This window comes from Zootermopsis nevadensis, unplaced genomic scaffold, assembly GCF_977971745.1.
Source record: "Zootermopsis nevadensis isolate Lab colony 2312 unplaced genomic scaffold, Znev_1.0 Znev_ptg000028l, whole genome shotgun sequence".
Taxonomy (NCBI): Eukaryota; Metazoa; Arthropoda; class Insecta; order Blattodea; family Termopsidae; genus Zootermopsis; species Zootermopsis nevadensis.
This window is the reverse complement of record NW_028259160.1, coordinates 17,070,958-17,087,563: the sequence shown is the minus strand read 5'-3', so window position 1 is coordinate 17,087,563 and position 16,606 is coordinate 17,070,958. Positions and strand designations below refer to the sequence as shown.

The 16,606-nt window shown below is 39.3% G+C and overlaps 1 protein-coding gene across 7 annotated transcripts in view; it reads left to right on the top strand.

Annotated features, from left to right (window-relative positions):
• The window catches only part of Tomosyn (syntaxin-binding protein tomosyn), a 95,594-nt gene that overhangs the window by 60,091 nt on the left and 18,897 nt on the right, over positions 1-16,606 (top strand). For 4 of the 7 annotated variants that reach the window (XM_087356886.1, XM_087356884.1, XM_087356885.1 and 1 more), the window contains exons 5-14: positions 3,177-3,240; positions 3,441-3,648; positions 4,179-4,254; positions 4,492-4,646; positions 5,469-5,760; positions 6,581-6,827; positions 7,390-7,518; positions 9,877-10,031; positions 10,586-10,772; positions 12,845-13,913. In XM_087356886.1, the coding sequence (XP_087213012.1) occupies positions 3,177-3,240; positions 3,441-3,648; positions 4,179-4,254; positions 4,492-4,646; positions 5,469-5,760; positions 6,581-6,827; positions 7,390-7,518; positions 9,877-10,031; positions 10,586-10,772; positions 12,845-13,913 (2,582 nt within the window). Of the gene's footprint in view, positions 1-3,176; positions 3,267-3,440; positions 3,649-4,178; positions 4,255-4,491; positions 4,647-5,468; positions 5,761-6,580; positions 6,828-7,389; positions 7,519-9,876; positions 10,032-10,585; positions 10,773-12,844; positions 13,914-14,554; positions 14,595-15,106; positions 15,219-16,606 lie in introns of those variants that run through there. The other 3 variants (XM_087356888.1, XM_087356889.1, XM_087356887.1) reach the window with 3 other exon arrangements.

Genomic DNA, 16,606 nt, shown 5'->3' with positions numbered 1-16,606 from the left:
CGAGTATAATTAATAAATCACTGCGGAGTTTGACGACGGGCCGCGAACCTGTGAGGAACGTCGAAATTTGTCACGTGTCTCGACAGATTCAGAGCTCCTGTTCTTGGGAGATGAGGGGGGATAATATTAAACTGAATCTCGAGGAAATACGGCAAGGTTATGATGATTAAAAAAAATCCCTGTGCGTCTATGATAATAATTGTTGGAAATTGGGCTTGATTCGTAAGACCCTGTGCCTACCGACCGTCGGTTGCTCACGTGAGTTGTGCGTTACAGGGACTTGAGAATTACCCTGTACATAATCGTCTGCATCGAGGTAACTGACGCATAAAATGTCGACATCATATGAAATTAATAGCCTCTTTCGAGTCGTCTAACAGAGCTGTAGGCCATGGCACGAATTACCAACAGATGAGTCTCTGTCAGGGGGTTAATTTTACATCACTCTTCCTGACATTAACCCTGGCATCCATTTGGATCTAAATCCATTCCTGTGTATCATTAGACTCATAGGAGTACTTTTTTTTTTTAATTCTTTCTTAATCTTCTGTGTTTCGTATGCACTCTCCTCGCCTTTCGTCTCATCATCTTTGTTCTCAGTCTTTTCTTCTTGTTTCCTTTTCATCCTCCTATTTCTGCCTTTGTTTTCCATTCGTCCTCCTTTTGATGAGTATTAACCACCTGACGCACAAACGAGAGAGAGAGAGAGAAAGAGGAAATTGGTGGGGGAGAAGTGAGAGGCACTTCGATATCTGGGGGGGAGAAAGAGCATCTTATAGCTAGAAGGTCCCCAGGCAATGCCCGCTCGTCCTTCTGTTAAGGATAAAGTAAGAGTGAAGGCGTTAGTACTATAATTGGCATAAAAGACGGAATTTTGAAATTTTGTATTAGCGAAAGCTCAGGCTATTGATTTGGAAGTTAAGTACATAATTTAGAAGTTCCTACTGAGGGGAGGGGGGGGGGTAAATTTTGATTAATTTAAATCGGGAGGGCTGCATGAGAAGCATGCAGTGGCAACTTGGAACTTGGGAACCATCTCAGCATTTGCTTGAAGACAGAGGAAAACCAAGGAAAACCTGTGTCGAGATGGCCGGTCGCAGGACCTTCCGGATGCGCACTGACTACTAGCCAGCGGTCCGGCAGACAAAAGAGGAATTTGTACGACCCCTAGGTGTCCCTAACTTGTGCCATGGGCTTTATTGATAAAGTCAGGCACATCTGGTGCAATAATACAACATAAGATGATGAATGCAGGTCATCCGTGTTTCCGTGGTCTTCTTCAGCTGTTGGTTTCGTGGTCTGATCCATGGCAGGAGTTCCGCTGGAGCGTCCTCCGATGAACGGCTGGATAAAATGAGTAGGGTTTTGCCCAAAATGGACTTTACTTTATTTAAATATGTGTAATTTGTAGGGTATGTGCAGGATCAGCCCCCTAGTAGGGCCCGCGGTCGCTGGTATTTATCATAAATGGGGTCATATTGACCTAATTGCCTGATTTGGGAGTTCTCACTTGCTTGACTTTTAGCATAAAATTTGTTTGCTAGCTTCCTGACATGGTTGCGGAACGTCTCCATGCCAGTTTGCTCATGTAAAATTTCGATTGACGTTACCCTTGGGAGTTTCGTTATAATTCTGAGCACCTTGTTCTGAAAAACTTGGAGCTTACTAATGTGAGTTTTGGCCGCGTATCCCCATGCAGGGGCCGCGTACGTTATTATTGGGCGGAGGAGTGTCTTATAGATTGTAAGTGCTAGGTTAATGTTGATGGAGGAGGACTTGTTAAGGATTGGGTAGAGTTGGCTAAGCCTATGATTGGCTCTGCACACTGCTTTACTTATGTGTGATCTGTAGGTGAGTTTGCGGTCCAGGATGACGCCAAGGTATTTGGCTTCATTTACCCGGGGGATGGTTGCTCCAAAGATCTTCAGGGGAGGTACTTCACTGCGGAGGTGCGACAGCCGTTTAGAGAATAATGTCACCGCGCATTTATTAACGTTAATCTTAATCCTGACGCACAAAACCCACGTAAATAATATTTTAACATTCAGTCCGTACCTCAAAGAGAACACCACACTTCACCATTACAACGACCAATTAGTTAATGCTGTTCAGGAAAGTAACCGGTGTTCATTCCGAGAATCATAGTAATCGTATAAATGCATTGTGTGGCCAGACTGCAAAGGTATTTAGTGTTACAACAGGTGGTACGTGTGATTGCCACAGGGTTTCTCTAACACAAAAGGCATTGGCAGGCAGGATGAGGGGTTTCTTCTCAGTACTGATGTCTGTAATATGGTTTAGCATTTATGCGTTTAAAGTGCTCTCCAGAAAGGAAGCTCTTCTGCTCCTGATAGCTAACAACCTTTATCCCCTTTTGATTGAGAGAGCTTTATAAACGCGCCCTTCAACAGGCTGCTGTCGAACTTACCATATCGTGCTCGTTCCAAGCCGTCAGTGTTGAGAGTTCAGTTCTTTAGTAAATGGATCGACATCAGCTGTAGTAAAAACGTTGAACACTGAACCGTGAACAGAAAAGAAAAAAAATTCCCCACTTCGTTCGGTTTTCTCAAACACGCAATACGCGGTTCTTCCATCGAAGACCTATTTAAGAAAACCTTCAGTTATTCCTCGACATTCTTATCATTAATGTTTCAAATACTTTGTTAAAATTAATAATTGTTGATGGTTGTCTTCTGGGTTTTATCTCGCTGCTAGTGACAGCAACATCGAACTTCATATTATGTGCACGCAGCTTTCTCGTTAATCCATGCAGATCTCCGTCAAAATTCTTTGTGCAGTTGTTGTCTCGTGGCTCATGTTACATGCCTAGTTCATCATGCCGTGACTTCATTTCGTGACGATACTCCGACACCTTTATGAATTATGAATTTATATTTTATGTTATATCTGAATTACTCACTTATTTTACTGTTTTTAGGTCTAGTTATTTTTCTTAGCACTAGGATTTCTGTTTCAGCTTTTTTCCACAAAATTGTTTAATTGTTAACCTAATTTATAGAATTTCTTTGTAAATTTTTAAATATTTTAAACTACAAATTCTACCTAATACTGCGTATATTGGAATGCACTGAGGCTTTTGTGGGCGAGGAATATTTCTTGAACGAGCAGTATTACCTTCACGAAAAACTTTTGCTTGTAACATTTCTTCATTTCAGATCCAGAAAAACTCATCCTGGCCCGGTGGTGCATCTCAGTGACAACCCACTAGATGCTAGCAAGGTGAGCTTCTGTATATCACGGGAAAGGTAACTATGAACTGCATTTACCGCCATATTGATTGATCACTTCATATCATCGTGTAGCAGTAACTTACAAATATTACATCCTCACAAATATATTTTTTTTATATATATATATATATAAATAAAGTCATTAAATGTCAGTATGGATTTATGTTTTACTCTTATTTCTGCATTTAGTTGCTTATTGGCTATGAGACTGGTCAGATAGTCTTATGGGACCTGAAGACAAGAACTGCGGAAATGCGTTGCCAGTCCGCGGAACCTCTGAAGTACATCTCGTGGCATCACGAAGGAAAACAGTTCATGTGCAGTCACACTGATGGTTCGCTGACCACGTGGATGGTCAGGCAAGCTCCTAAGCCCATAAACATCTCACAGCCCCACGGTAAGTAAGCTCATCCTGAAGATTAATATCCAGATACATTCTGTACACTTATCTTGAGGGTGGATGTCCATAAAAAATTCTGGACACTCACTCTGTATTATGTGAAGTTTATATAATAGTATGAATTGTACTTTATAATATGTATTTTATTATTATTATGAATTTTTCCACATCCTATTGTCATCTGACTGTCATATGGATCCATGGAATGTAAATAAATTATTATTATTATTATAAGGCGATTGAAATTCTTACTCTGTTATTTTTATGGAGTCATACAGATGATGATTCTGAAAGCCCAGAAACCGAGGATGGACAGAATCCAAATTATGTTTTTAAAGGTCAATTCCATTATGGAATTAAAATCTCTTTATGTTTATAGTAGTGATAAACAAATACGTTATACAAAATGACAAACCTTGTCACATCTTTTTATTTCAAGAACGGATCTTCACGTAGTTTGTATGTGGTTCATATATTTATGTTACATGTAAATTATTAATTTTTATATGCTTCTTTATGTGTTGCAGCTAAAACAAATAAAGACGGTAAAGCAGAGACGTGCAAACCCATTCAGAAGGTGGAGTGGAAGTCTTCTAAAACCGGGTACGTTCAGTTTATATTCAGGATGTAAGAGCTCGTTACGTATGATACATTTCGACGTGTTCACTGCCGTGCATCTCAGTGTCTCGATAGCATAAATGCCAAATCATTAACCCCAGATTTAAAGTTTAACGGACACAGCACCATGGCACACCAGTTTAAATCCTCCGTTATCATATGATAAAGGTCAGTGTATAATTAAGTTTATAATTCAAATTAATGTTTTCACTTCGCCTACAGGGAAGCATATGTGATATTTTCTGGTGGTCTGACCTATGATAAAGCAGGCCGCACCCCTAGTATAACGGTTATTCATGGAAAAACCACGACAGTATTGGAAATGGAGCATAATGTTGTTGACTTTATCACATTATGTGAAAGTCCTTGGACAAGCGGTGAGTGTGATTTCTAAGTAATACTATTTTGTATTTATTCATTTATAGTTTATTTAATGACAATTTCAGTATTGAGACTATATAGCGTCAGATGAGAGGATGACAGCGAATAATGAATTGGAAAGGATGTGGAAGGAAGCAGTCATGGCCTAATTTGATGTGCTATCCTGGCATTTGCCTGTAGAGACTGAGGAAAACCATGATAAACCTCAGTCTGGACCGTGATGTCTCAACACTGTTAATACCAAAGCCAGTCATTGGTCCAGGCCCGAGCCATGTGCGGCCATCTCAGATCCCCACGTATCCTTCATTGTCCTCCAATTGAATGTCTTCGAAGTTATTTTCCCCACCCAAATTTTATATGAATTCCTTGTTTCCCCTATCCTAATAACATTCTGAGCCCGCTTCGCCTCCTTGATTTCACCGTCACTAGGTGGCCTGCATAAATCACGAAGTTTCTCGTTCTGTAATGTCTTATACTGCTCATTTACTTCATACTTCTTATGTTCAGATATTTCCAAGAGCAAACGTGGATGCATTATTATATATTTGTATTGTGGAATGTTCTTTTTTACACGCTATAACCATTTTTCAAAGTTTTGTCTCTAAATGACTCTAGCATCGAGGTTTGAAGTTTCCACGGTGGTGAAAATGCGGGTTATGGTGGTTACCAGTGTTAAGAAATGTCTGCTTCTGAATGTGATGCTTTGTCGGACACGAATGATGTTAAATACTTTAGCCCTTTATTAGTCAGTGATAATGCAGTGAAACGTCAGAGACAGAAGACGCATATTCACTGCTGACACGATCTTTCTCTTTCAGATTTCCAGGACCCTTACGCCATAGTAGTGCTTCTGCATAATGACTTAGTTGTGATAGACCTCTTGACTCCCGGTTACCCTTGTTTTGAGAACCCATACCCCATGGACCTTCATGAATCACCCGTTTCATGCTGCACATACCTAGCTGACTGCCCCTCTGACCTCATTCCTGCGTTTTATTCCGTGGGTTCTCGTGCACAGAAGAGAACTGGCTTTAGTGAGAGGCTCTGGCCTTTGTGTGGTGGTGAGTGGAGTCCCACTTCGTGCAGCTACAATGAAATCATCCTCACAGGGTAAGATAAATAACAGCATGATCCCATTAACACTATCACTGTTGGCCTAGTAGCTCAGGTGGTTAGGTATATGCTGTTGGAAAAGGATGACACTTTGTTGCTCACAACAGTTCTGAAACGTCATTCTCACATTTCAGTATAAAAATTATGTACTGTAAATTAAGATGTTTCATGTCCCCCACTGAAACTTTTGTGTGCGTCTTTATAAACCCTGTTATTTCTTATTATATGAGTCAGAAGTAGTTTCAGCTGCGTATAACAGAAGCTTCGAGTTTTTATGTGTACAAAATCTTACATCTTTTGATGTTTGCCGAGAGTAATGCTAATGTGACAGAGCACACAGTATCTGAGGAGGTTTAGATGGCGCTCTTCCGGGTTGTTGCGGCATGAAGTCGTGTGGTTGCGTACCAGGATCAAAAATGTAGATGGCATATTCTTCGAAAATGTTGGAATATAACCGGAAGACTGCATGGTACTATAATCTACAAGATCACTCTCTGAAATTTTATGTTATTTATCATCGCTACCATGCATGCTACGAGTTCTGCCTATGTAATTTACCTTTGCTTGATCACCCTGAAGAGTACACATTATGAAGTTCAATATTTTTGTAACTTCATCATTCTTTTGTGTGATTTGAAGAATATGGAACAGTTACGGCCAGCCGGGGCGCGACGCAGACCAGCTCACCCCCATCTAATGCCGAGGTCAAGAAAGAATAGGAGCTATACTTCCACTCTCCCCAAATGACCAACATGACGTGTAGTGGGACGGCTTTACGTTACCTTACTTTTACTTTTGCTTTGCTCGTATTTTTCAGACATGCAGATGGAAGCATAAAGTTCTGGGATGCCTCAGCAGGAACCCTACAGGTCTTATACAAATTGAAAACAGCCAAAGTATTTGAGAAGCCAAGATCCAGGAGTGTCGATGGTGTAGATGAAGACCCGTTTGCGATACAGTTGATATCCCTGTGTCCTGAGAGCAGAAAATTGTGTGTGGCTGGGGCTAGTAGTCACGTGGTACTTTTTAAATTTCAGAAGCTGGAATCGGTCTCGGAAACAGCTGTAAGTTTATCGCAGAGCAAAAGAATTATCAGGACTCTTACCGTAGGAAATCATTCTTGATTTCTTTGCTGTACAAATTGCCGATTGATACATTCTTCTGTGTATAAGAAATGGGATTATCCATCCAAGTTACTGGATTAGAGACTGATTCCACAATCTAAAGCGTCAATAATTATTTAGCTGGTCAAAACATTCTCTCCTTCTATAGAAACTGCATTCACAGAAGCCTGTCATTGGACCCTATCCTAAGCCATTTAAATTAGGTTCACACCTTTGTAACCTCCATAAGATATACTTCAGTATTATCCTCCCATCTGTTCCTAGGTCTTTCAAATGGTGTCTTCCTGCATGATCTTGAACTCCATGTTCCATAAAGAGCAGGGAATTCCTTGATCTTCCAGACAGCTGTGAGTTTCTCAAGACTGTTCTCGATGAAATTATTTGGCTCAAATTATGGATAGAGTGTACACATTAAGGATACTTATTCTCAAATGTTTATCATTTTTAGAAACTTATTTCCATTGCACCAGTATACTTTATTATCGAAGTCTGATGTTCGTAGATGCTAGAAATTCCCATCACGTACGAGACACTAGAGGAAGTGGACTGTTCTCCTGAATATGAGTATCCACCACGGCCAAGCTTGAGCATGGTGTCCAAAACTGATTCAGCTGAGGGAGAGAGCAAAAAGGTATGCGAAAAATCTCACAGGAATGCATGATTAGTGTATGACCCTCGGCAGATGACAGTTTTCTGTGTTTACTTTGTTTGCTGACTGTAGATTTCCCCATTCATTATCAGACTAAACTAACATTATTATTTTGCATCTTATACAAATGATAATAATAATAATCTGTGGCGTAACATCCCTCTGAGAGCCAAAGCCGACTAGCTTGACTGCTGGCCTCTCGTTCACATGCCTAAGCAGAGGCGAACGATCATCCAACCAGATATAGAGTGACGTGTGGTCAGCATGACGAACCCCCAGCCATTGCTAGTTTTCATGACCGGATTAAGCTACTCATTGTAGCTCCCCAATTTTCTCACGATGCTGGGTTGGCACCGGTCCCATACACCAGTCGAAAATATCATGAGAAATTTCTTTCCCCAAGACTCGAACCAGCGTGCATTGTGTATCACTGGTCCGAAGCATGATGCCTCAGACCACGTGGCTATGGTATAGTATTTTATTTTTGCTGTCATGTACTACAAAATTGTTACACAGCCTCAAAACACACTTTCAGCATCTGCAGACTTACAGTGTCACTGACATGAACATCTTGTGTATCACTCTGATTATGGAGGCAGTAAGTTCCACAGAAATGTTAGTTGGTATCTACCAGGCTACGTGGTGCAACATCATAGAGGACATCCATCTTTGTACTTGTCACCACAAGAGCCTGAAGTCTCAATGTAACCACAAAGTGACGATCAGCAAACTGCTGAAAGTGTGAAGTTGCTACAAAAAGGGGGAAGAACCTGTTCCCAGTATGAGGCACGAGAACAAAATCTCTATTCAAAGTGGACTTATCCTCTTGGGCTCTACATCTGTTTGTCCGACCATATTATTGTTTTGTTTCGGTGCATCTGTCAAACACTGATATCTTAAGTTATTCAGCGAAACTAATCTGAGATCAGATTATCCAGTTATGAAATAAATGAAACATACTTATCCATCAGTTTCAGGGTTTCTACTGTGGTCACAGCAACACAAAGGAAATGCAAGATTCTGACTGGTGAAAATGTTTGGGAAATTCTTTTCAATTTGGTATTTTGCGTGATGAAAATTTTGATTAGAATGAATTTAATTGTATGTTATATAGCAACGTTAAATGCACCATTGAATGTTTCTGACTTTTTAAAATCTTCCTTTATTTAAAGTTTAATTTCAGTGATCCTTTGTTAATACAGTCAAACCTCGGTTCACGAACGCCTCGGATCACGAACAATTCAGTTTACGAACAAATTTTCCGAACACAAAGCGTCTCGGATGACGTACTGTGTCTCGAGTTAACGAACACGCAAGCCGTCAACATCGTGGAGCGATAAGCTGGGAGTATCAGCGTTGGCAGTATTCATAGAAGAATGATCCAGCATGACGATAGCAGCAAAGTGAAAAAAAAAAATACGAATATCATGATAGATGTTAAGAAAGAAATCATAGCCAAACATGAAAATGGTGTTCGTGTCTCTGATCTTGCTACTCAGTTTGGGATGGCAAAATGAACGATCTGTACTATTCTTAAAAATAGAGAGACAATCAAGAAAGCCGATGTTGCAAGAGGAATGACAGTTATTACTGAACAAAGATCACAGACGATTGAAGAAGTGGAGAAATTGCTGCTAATTTGGATAAACGACAATATGTTAGCTGGCAACAGTGTTTCTGAAAAAGCAAGGCGATTGCATGATGACCTGGTAAAAAAATATCCTGGTACGAGTGGTGATACGGATGTTTTCAAAGCTAGCAGAGTCGAGTGGTGCCAAGAGACAGAAAAAAGAAAAAGAATCCCCTTCCAAACAATAACATTTCACTTCCTCACCGCCTTCCACTTACGCCGTCAACTCTCCTCCATACAGGTACGGTAAAACTAAATTAAGTTTTCGTCTATACTTGATCTGCTTAGTGTTGTGTTTATCTTTTTTGTGATAGATTTAATGGTTTCCACTGATTTTGTGTTAAGAACTTGTGCACAAAGTACTGTTGTAAAATTTTAAATAAGCAATCATCTGGGGTCCAGGAACGGATTAATCCATTTTACATTAATTCCTATGGGGAAAATAGTTTCGGTTTACGGACCTTCAGAAACGAATTAAGTTCGTGAACCGAGGTTTGACTGTATTTTTGTATTTAAAGTTATCCTTACAATTGTGTTAAAATCTATTGTCATCCAGGGAACTTTGCTGTATCTCTTTTCACATTAATAATACCGGAGAATAAAACTTACTCTGTAAAATCTGGCAGTAGGTAAGACTCTATATGAAGAGTGGAGTCAAATTCATGGAAGCAGTTCGTGTCATGACCATTGTAACTCTTTGCCTCCCACAGTCTTCATTAGAATATTCGGCACCCCTGAGAATGCGCACAGGACCACAGAAGAAGCCACCAGGTTTCCAGGCATATCTTGTTTGTTTAACACCTCACATGAACGGAGAGCCTCACAGTCAGATCACGTCACTCGGCATAAATTCTTCTTATGGCCTGTAAGTACTCTGATGCTTTTACTGTTAATTGAAATTTTCTGTAATCAGTACAAAGGAACCTGAACATTTTTTGTTTACGATACATTTCAGTTTAACACGGCTGCTTATTACCAGATAAATAAATATAGTACTGCACAGTACATTCTCTGTGTACAAACATAATTAGAAGTCAAAATGCCATGTGTGGGCGTAGCTTCTGCTTGTTCTTGACCTCAACACTAGGGAGGGGTGAGTGGTCATTGTCACCCCAGCCATTCTTTAACCCCCCCCCCCCCCTTCCCATTGGTTAGGAGGCTAAGTGGGCCAAAGAGCGAGTTTGGATGCAGAGACTAGAGTAGAATTTCTGTACACCCTACACATGATCAGTCCCCAGTTGTTCAGTTTGTAGTAAGACATTATACTGACTGAGATACCCTGGCTGCTCGTACAGCATAAAATATTATCAGAATCTGTTAAACAGTTCTTGAATTATTAGATGGTCGTTAAACTTTATCATACAGGAACATGGGCAGCTGGTTACTTTATCTAAATTTGTGAACTCTGTTTTTCTGCAGGATGGCTTATGGTACTGAGTGTGGTATTGTGATAGTGGATATAGTCCAAAAAGTATGCATTCTAAATATGAGTTCACCTGACCTTTATGGCTCAGCTGATCCATATCAAAGGGTCCCACGATCTCCAAAGCGTGACAACAACTCTCGAGAGCCGGACGAACGATGCCGTTCTCCCAGCACAGACCAGGTATGTGTTCTTTCAAAACTTTCGTGTGTATACTCAATTTAATGGTATTACATTTAAAATTTTATGTCAGTAATAAGTTTTGTATAGAAATTTCTTTCAGGGTAAGAATTTATTTCAATTTTAACAGGATAAAATGTATGACATGACATAACATGATATGTTCAGAGACTGAAGTTGAGTGTGTGAGATATCATTTTCTTTTCTAAATAAAATAATAGATGGTTCATTTAGAGTGTGATGGGCCTGACTACCCTGTACCTTATCATAGTCTGGATTCTTATTTGGTAATTCACCTGTGTCCTGTTGCTTCACTGGAATCAGGACTATTTGAAACTGGTGGTCTTTGTGACAGCATTCTGTGGGATGTTTATTGATCAAGATAACACACTATTTTATACTTAGAAGAAGTACTGAAAAACCCAAAGTGTTTAATTATACAAGATGCTCTGTTTGACGTCATTTCCCCGTCACTTGTACTGCTGGGTTGTCAGTTTCTTTCTTGTTCACAGTTCTATTCAACTTTTTTATCTGACTGTCCATTTACAAAATAGATCTCTCATAGTCATATTTCTGTAATAAAATATGTTTAATTCAAAATTGAACGGTCGTGTTGTAAGGACTTAGAATCACCAGTAGATATGCATACAAGTTTCAATACAGATTATCTTTGTCAGAAAGTACTGAACTGAACATTCAAGTACAGTCTAGTCTTAGAAAGTAAGTCTTTGAGCATGTTATGATGTATTAAATTCTAATTATATGTTGTTGGATATATGAATCCATTATTTTTATATAATGATTACTGATACACTGTATATTTTCTAGGTATACTACATTTAAAAGATGACTCAGTTTTAAACAAATTAGTGAAATTAGACTATGTGGAACGTAACACATTGTGTGCCAGCTCGCTTTATTCCCAAAGAAATTATTATCATGGTTTGAAAAACTGTAAAGTGACATATCTTGAAAACATCTTTCTCAGAGTTAGTTGTACTTTAAGTCAGAAACTTCACCAACAGTCAGAGTATTTTATTTGATGTCTGCAGTCACCAGATGTCTCTTTCATTACTTACTATAGGTGGAGTTTTGGAACACAAGATTTCTTGTGATAGGTATTCAGTGTTTTAATGTTAAGGTATAACTCCTACCAATATTTTGATCACAATTGTGCTTGATATAGATTTTAATCTGTATTCATAGCATATAGAAGAGAGAGAGTGTGTATGTGTGTGTGATCATTCAGCCATCACATATGATCTGTAGCGTGGCAGTGACACTGAAGAGGAGTCGTGCTGCAGAGCAGAACTTTGGAACACTTGCTTTATAGCACTGATCTTAATAACTCAATTTTGTCTCTTCATCAGCTGTTTACAGATTCAGCTTTCTCACAGAAAATTTATAAGCTGCACCCTGAAACTGTACTCAGCTCTGTTTTAGAATAACTCATTTAACAGAAGCTTTTCTCTTCCTCCCAACAACTGCTTTTGAGCACTTCTGAGATAATTTAGAAATAGAAGAAATTAATAAACTTGCGCTACATGAAATCCACAGGATCCTACGTTTATCAGCATGCAGGTATGATACTTTCACTTAATTTGTTCTACAGTGTTAGATAGCTGTACTGTAACATGCTAAAACTTCCTCTTTTTATAATTTGTAAACACAGTGAGAAATTGAATATAACTTACATGAGAAATACAGAACGTTTCAACACTTTACACCTGAGGAGTTAATTCTGTACATGCAACTTGCTGTCCTTAAGTGATGTCATCCCCAAAGTGTGAGAATCATCACACCTCTGCTTCTATATGCTATGTTGCATATGCCTGATAGTATTGGCTCCTGCTGTACGTGCTTCAGAATGCTAGATGTATTTAAAACACATTATTTTGTTAATATGGGAAATATTAACATCAGAGCCCCTTCACTCTCAATGGATATGTAGTATACATTTGATTTGTCTCCACTTCTCACCTCATGGCTATTACAAAATATAATCGTTTTACATATTTTTATTTTTGCTTTTTTCTCCTCCTGCCCCTATGATTCCCTCATGCATGTGTCCACAGTTGGTCTCTAGAGAGACATCCAAAATTCTAGAGCCTCCTGTGGTCCCTGTAGATGCTGCCATTTCCCTCACCACCTCCCTCTGTAAGGAAATGGACATCTCTGAGGTAGAGGCTGAAGGTAATCAAAATGCCCTTCAGCCACTGAAAGAATCTCACACTATTGGAAGTGATATCTCCAATGTGTCATCTCAACCTAGTCCTGATGTACATGAAGTCGAAGAGGCTTCTCTCTCCAGTCCCGTCGAGCAGCCGGGATTGAAACCAGAGAACCCTGAGACACTTGCTGAACTGCCAGCCAAGTCTCCTTGCAGTGATCAAGGAAGACGTAGAAGTAGTCACCCATGGAAAGGTTTCAGTCTGAAGAAACAATTAAGCCGAGTAGATCAAAAGTTCAAACACACATTCTCTGCTGCCTCACAGTCGTCAAATGCTCCATGTAGTACCGGTCACAACAAGGATAAACGGTCTTCTGTCTTTTATTATTCTTCATCAGATATGCCATGTACGCCTTTTGTAGTTACCCCAATTGAAATTGAATCTCCTCCACCTGAACCTTCAGAGGAAAATGAGTGTGTGGAAGTTGCTACACCTGCTTACACTGAAGCCCAGCCTGAGAATGACTTTACTGTCTGTGGCACCGTGGGGAATAATGTCAGTACTCAAGAACAGGATCACAGAGAAGAGGTTGCAGGACAAGAAAGTACGTGCTTACAAGTTTCACTCAGTCCAGCAGTGGAAGGTAGGAGTGGAAATCCTGAAACCGATGAATATCCTAGTCATACGGAACCACCGAGTCCATTGCAGGACGATGCAAAGGAAATTGAGGAGACTGTTATTACTAAGAAGGTGAGCAGGCCTGTGGACTTACCACTGTTTGACACAGATGGGAAGCCTCTCAGACCTCCACGTCGCGAATCAAAGAAGAAATCTTTAGAGAAGCGAGAGGGGCGACTCTTATCTGTCCCGAACATCAAGTGCAGTAGACCCGAACACCTGCTGCATGATCTACGGGGTAAGGAGGATGCTTCGTCGAACCAACCGTCTTTTGGAGGTCTGATGCGTCGTCTCAGTAAGTGTGCATTCAGTAGGTTTCACTGCTACACCTACCTCTTCTGTTCCTTGCTCTGAAACAAGCAGCAAGCACTTAGCAAGTCTGTAGTAATTTCATATGAATGACTGAATGAATGATTGTAAGTATGTCTTGGATGACGTAGTGTATTATAGTGCAGTACAGTAGCATAGGAATGATTGTGGGATTGCTAATTTGTATCAGGGAATGGTTAATAGCATCTACCTCTTGATCCTTCAGTATCCTGTTATTATTTTATTTTGTTTTTGTTAAACATTCTTTAATTTTATTTTTGAATTGTTTTCTTTGTTCCCAGATTATTTCCTTCTTATTAATTTATTTTCCAACCGTGTAATATTTTGTTTTGTTTCTGTTGCATCTGGAGCTGATACTAACACTTAAAAGCTGCGTCACTAATCTAATTTGATTTAGAATTTGTGAATCTGGTTACTAATGTCAGTTCACTTACTTTCAGGACTATGTAAGATGTCTTCAGATGTATCACTAGTCATTATTATCGAAGCTCTCACTTAGATATATCTGTACATTTGTTGCTTTGATCACTCAGTCAAGTCTGGCATTCCATTGCACTCAAGATCAGTTCATTATTTTTACTTGTTTCTTCTTGTTTTTATTTAAAGGACTCAGATGGAGACCATAGCTGCCTTAAATACCTTTTCGGTATACATGTGTTGGTAACTACTAGTTAGAAAGTTGTGGCTTGGATAGCTAGCTGCCATGTATTTTTGTGTAGGAGTGAAAAATAAAATGACATACTTTCAGTATTACAGTAGAAGATTTTGCCTCATCCATACTCTTATTTTTTGAAATGGAATGCACATTGCAAAAGGTTCGGGTATTATGTTAGCATATGTCTTCAATCACATATTACGTGTTTCATTTTTAAACTATAGTTACACATGTTTTGTTGAAAACATGCATTAAGTGTTTTTGAATGTTTTATAGATCCGTAAAAAGTGCACATACATAGATTCTTTATTATGAGATTTCCTAATGTTACATTTTCTGGATTCTTATAAATATTTTTGTTTGATTTACTAACCATGTGTATATATATTTTTTGTTGAAGATAAATGCTAACAGTTGCTTTGATGACTAACCAATAAGAAAGCAGGATCCCTGCTGCACTGCTCCTTAACATATATACTGACCTGCGTCCCCCCGGTTTGTAGATAAACGGTGTGTGCGTGTCCCCGACTGCGGGCAAACAGAATGTAGGTGCTGGCAACACATGTTCCCCGCGTGCCAGGCCTCCTGAGCCAGTCAGGCGTTCAAAGTCCCAAGGTACCCGGAAACTCCAGAAGTGTATGAGTACGGCTTCGTACTCAGAGCCTGAGGGGTCAATGGGTTCGGGGCCCTCGGCTTGGTCATTGACATCAACAGGCGTTGGTGGTTGTGGTGGTGGTGGTGGCTTATTTACCCGCTCTGTGGCGCCGACCGAATCTCGCACTGGCGGCAGCTCCCACAATCTCCTCGTTACTCGGCAATATTGCAGTTTTGGTAGTACAGTCACCTGTTTATTACAGTTTATATAGATTTTTTTTAAGTAATACCAATAGCGATTGCCGCTTTCAAGACACTGTAACGTGTCCTAGTGCTGCTTACATTTAACACACTCAGAGAGCTCTGATATTCCAAAACATCAGTCTGACACACAGAATTGCTACTGTCACATATACATACATTTCTGATTGACATAGTATTTTTCCTTTTTACAGAATAAATAACTTTGAAAGCAGAGTGAAGCAGTAAAGACCACTTAAAGATTATTTTAACTAAATACCTTAAAGTAGATGTTAACTGTAGTTGAATATTCTGTGTCTTCAGCCACACTGGCCCCAGTGCGTACTTTCAGTTATGTTTTGTATCTGTCTCTGTAAATTACTGTAGTATTCTCAGTATCACTTTTCCATACTTCAGAGATATTTTACTCTGCCAAGTTGTCGATATTACAGCACTCTCTCTGTCTCTGTTTCTTTCAGCATGAAGTAGAGAAATGGTGACGTACTATCCAAAACTTCAACTTCAGTCTTGAGTCCTGTGGAATCTCAAAATCTGTGTAACTGTAGTTTTATTGTCTCATATCTACCCCAGAGATGAAGCACCTTTGTCCCTATATTGATGGCACAGAATGAGTAAAATTCTCCAGTGTTTCCCTTCTATAGAAGCTGTCTTGGCTTGCTTTCCCTTCTCTCTCTCTCTCTCTCTCTTTCTCTCTCTGTATTCTGCCCACATAACCATAGATTCTCAAAATTAAATCATGGTACTTTACTGATGCCAGTTGTAAGAGAGAATTACAAATTGATTCAGCATCCAGTATTTTGTGTTTGGTAACCACATTTTAGTGCCATCATTAATGAATTGTTTCTGATACATATTTATTAAAGTATAAAGTTGTTCATAAAATGCCTAATATTTTAAAATAAATTAAAATAAATTAAAAATGGGAATAATACTGGTATTCCTTTTGTTGCTGCAATAAATGTTTAAGAATTTAAAGTGCACTTAAGAAGCCACATCACCCACAAGTTTTCTTTTGTTGTTGTTTGTATGATTGAGCATTATTTTTCTTATGCTCATTATAGTTACAGAAGTTTGTTGATTTTCAGTTTAAAAAAAACAGTCATAATGTTGGCTGTCTTTTTTGGACCCCGAACTGCCATGACTTATTC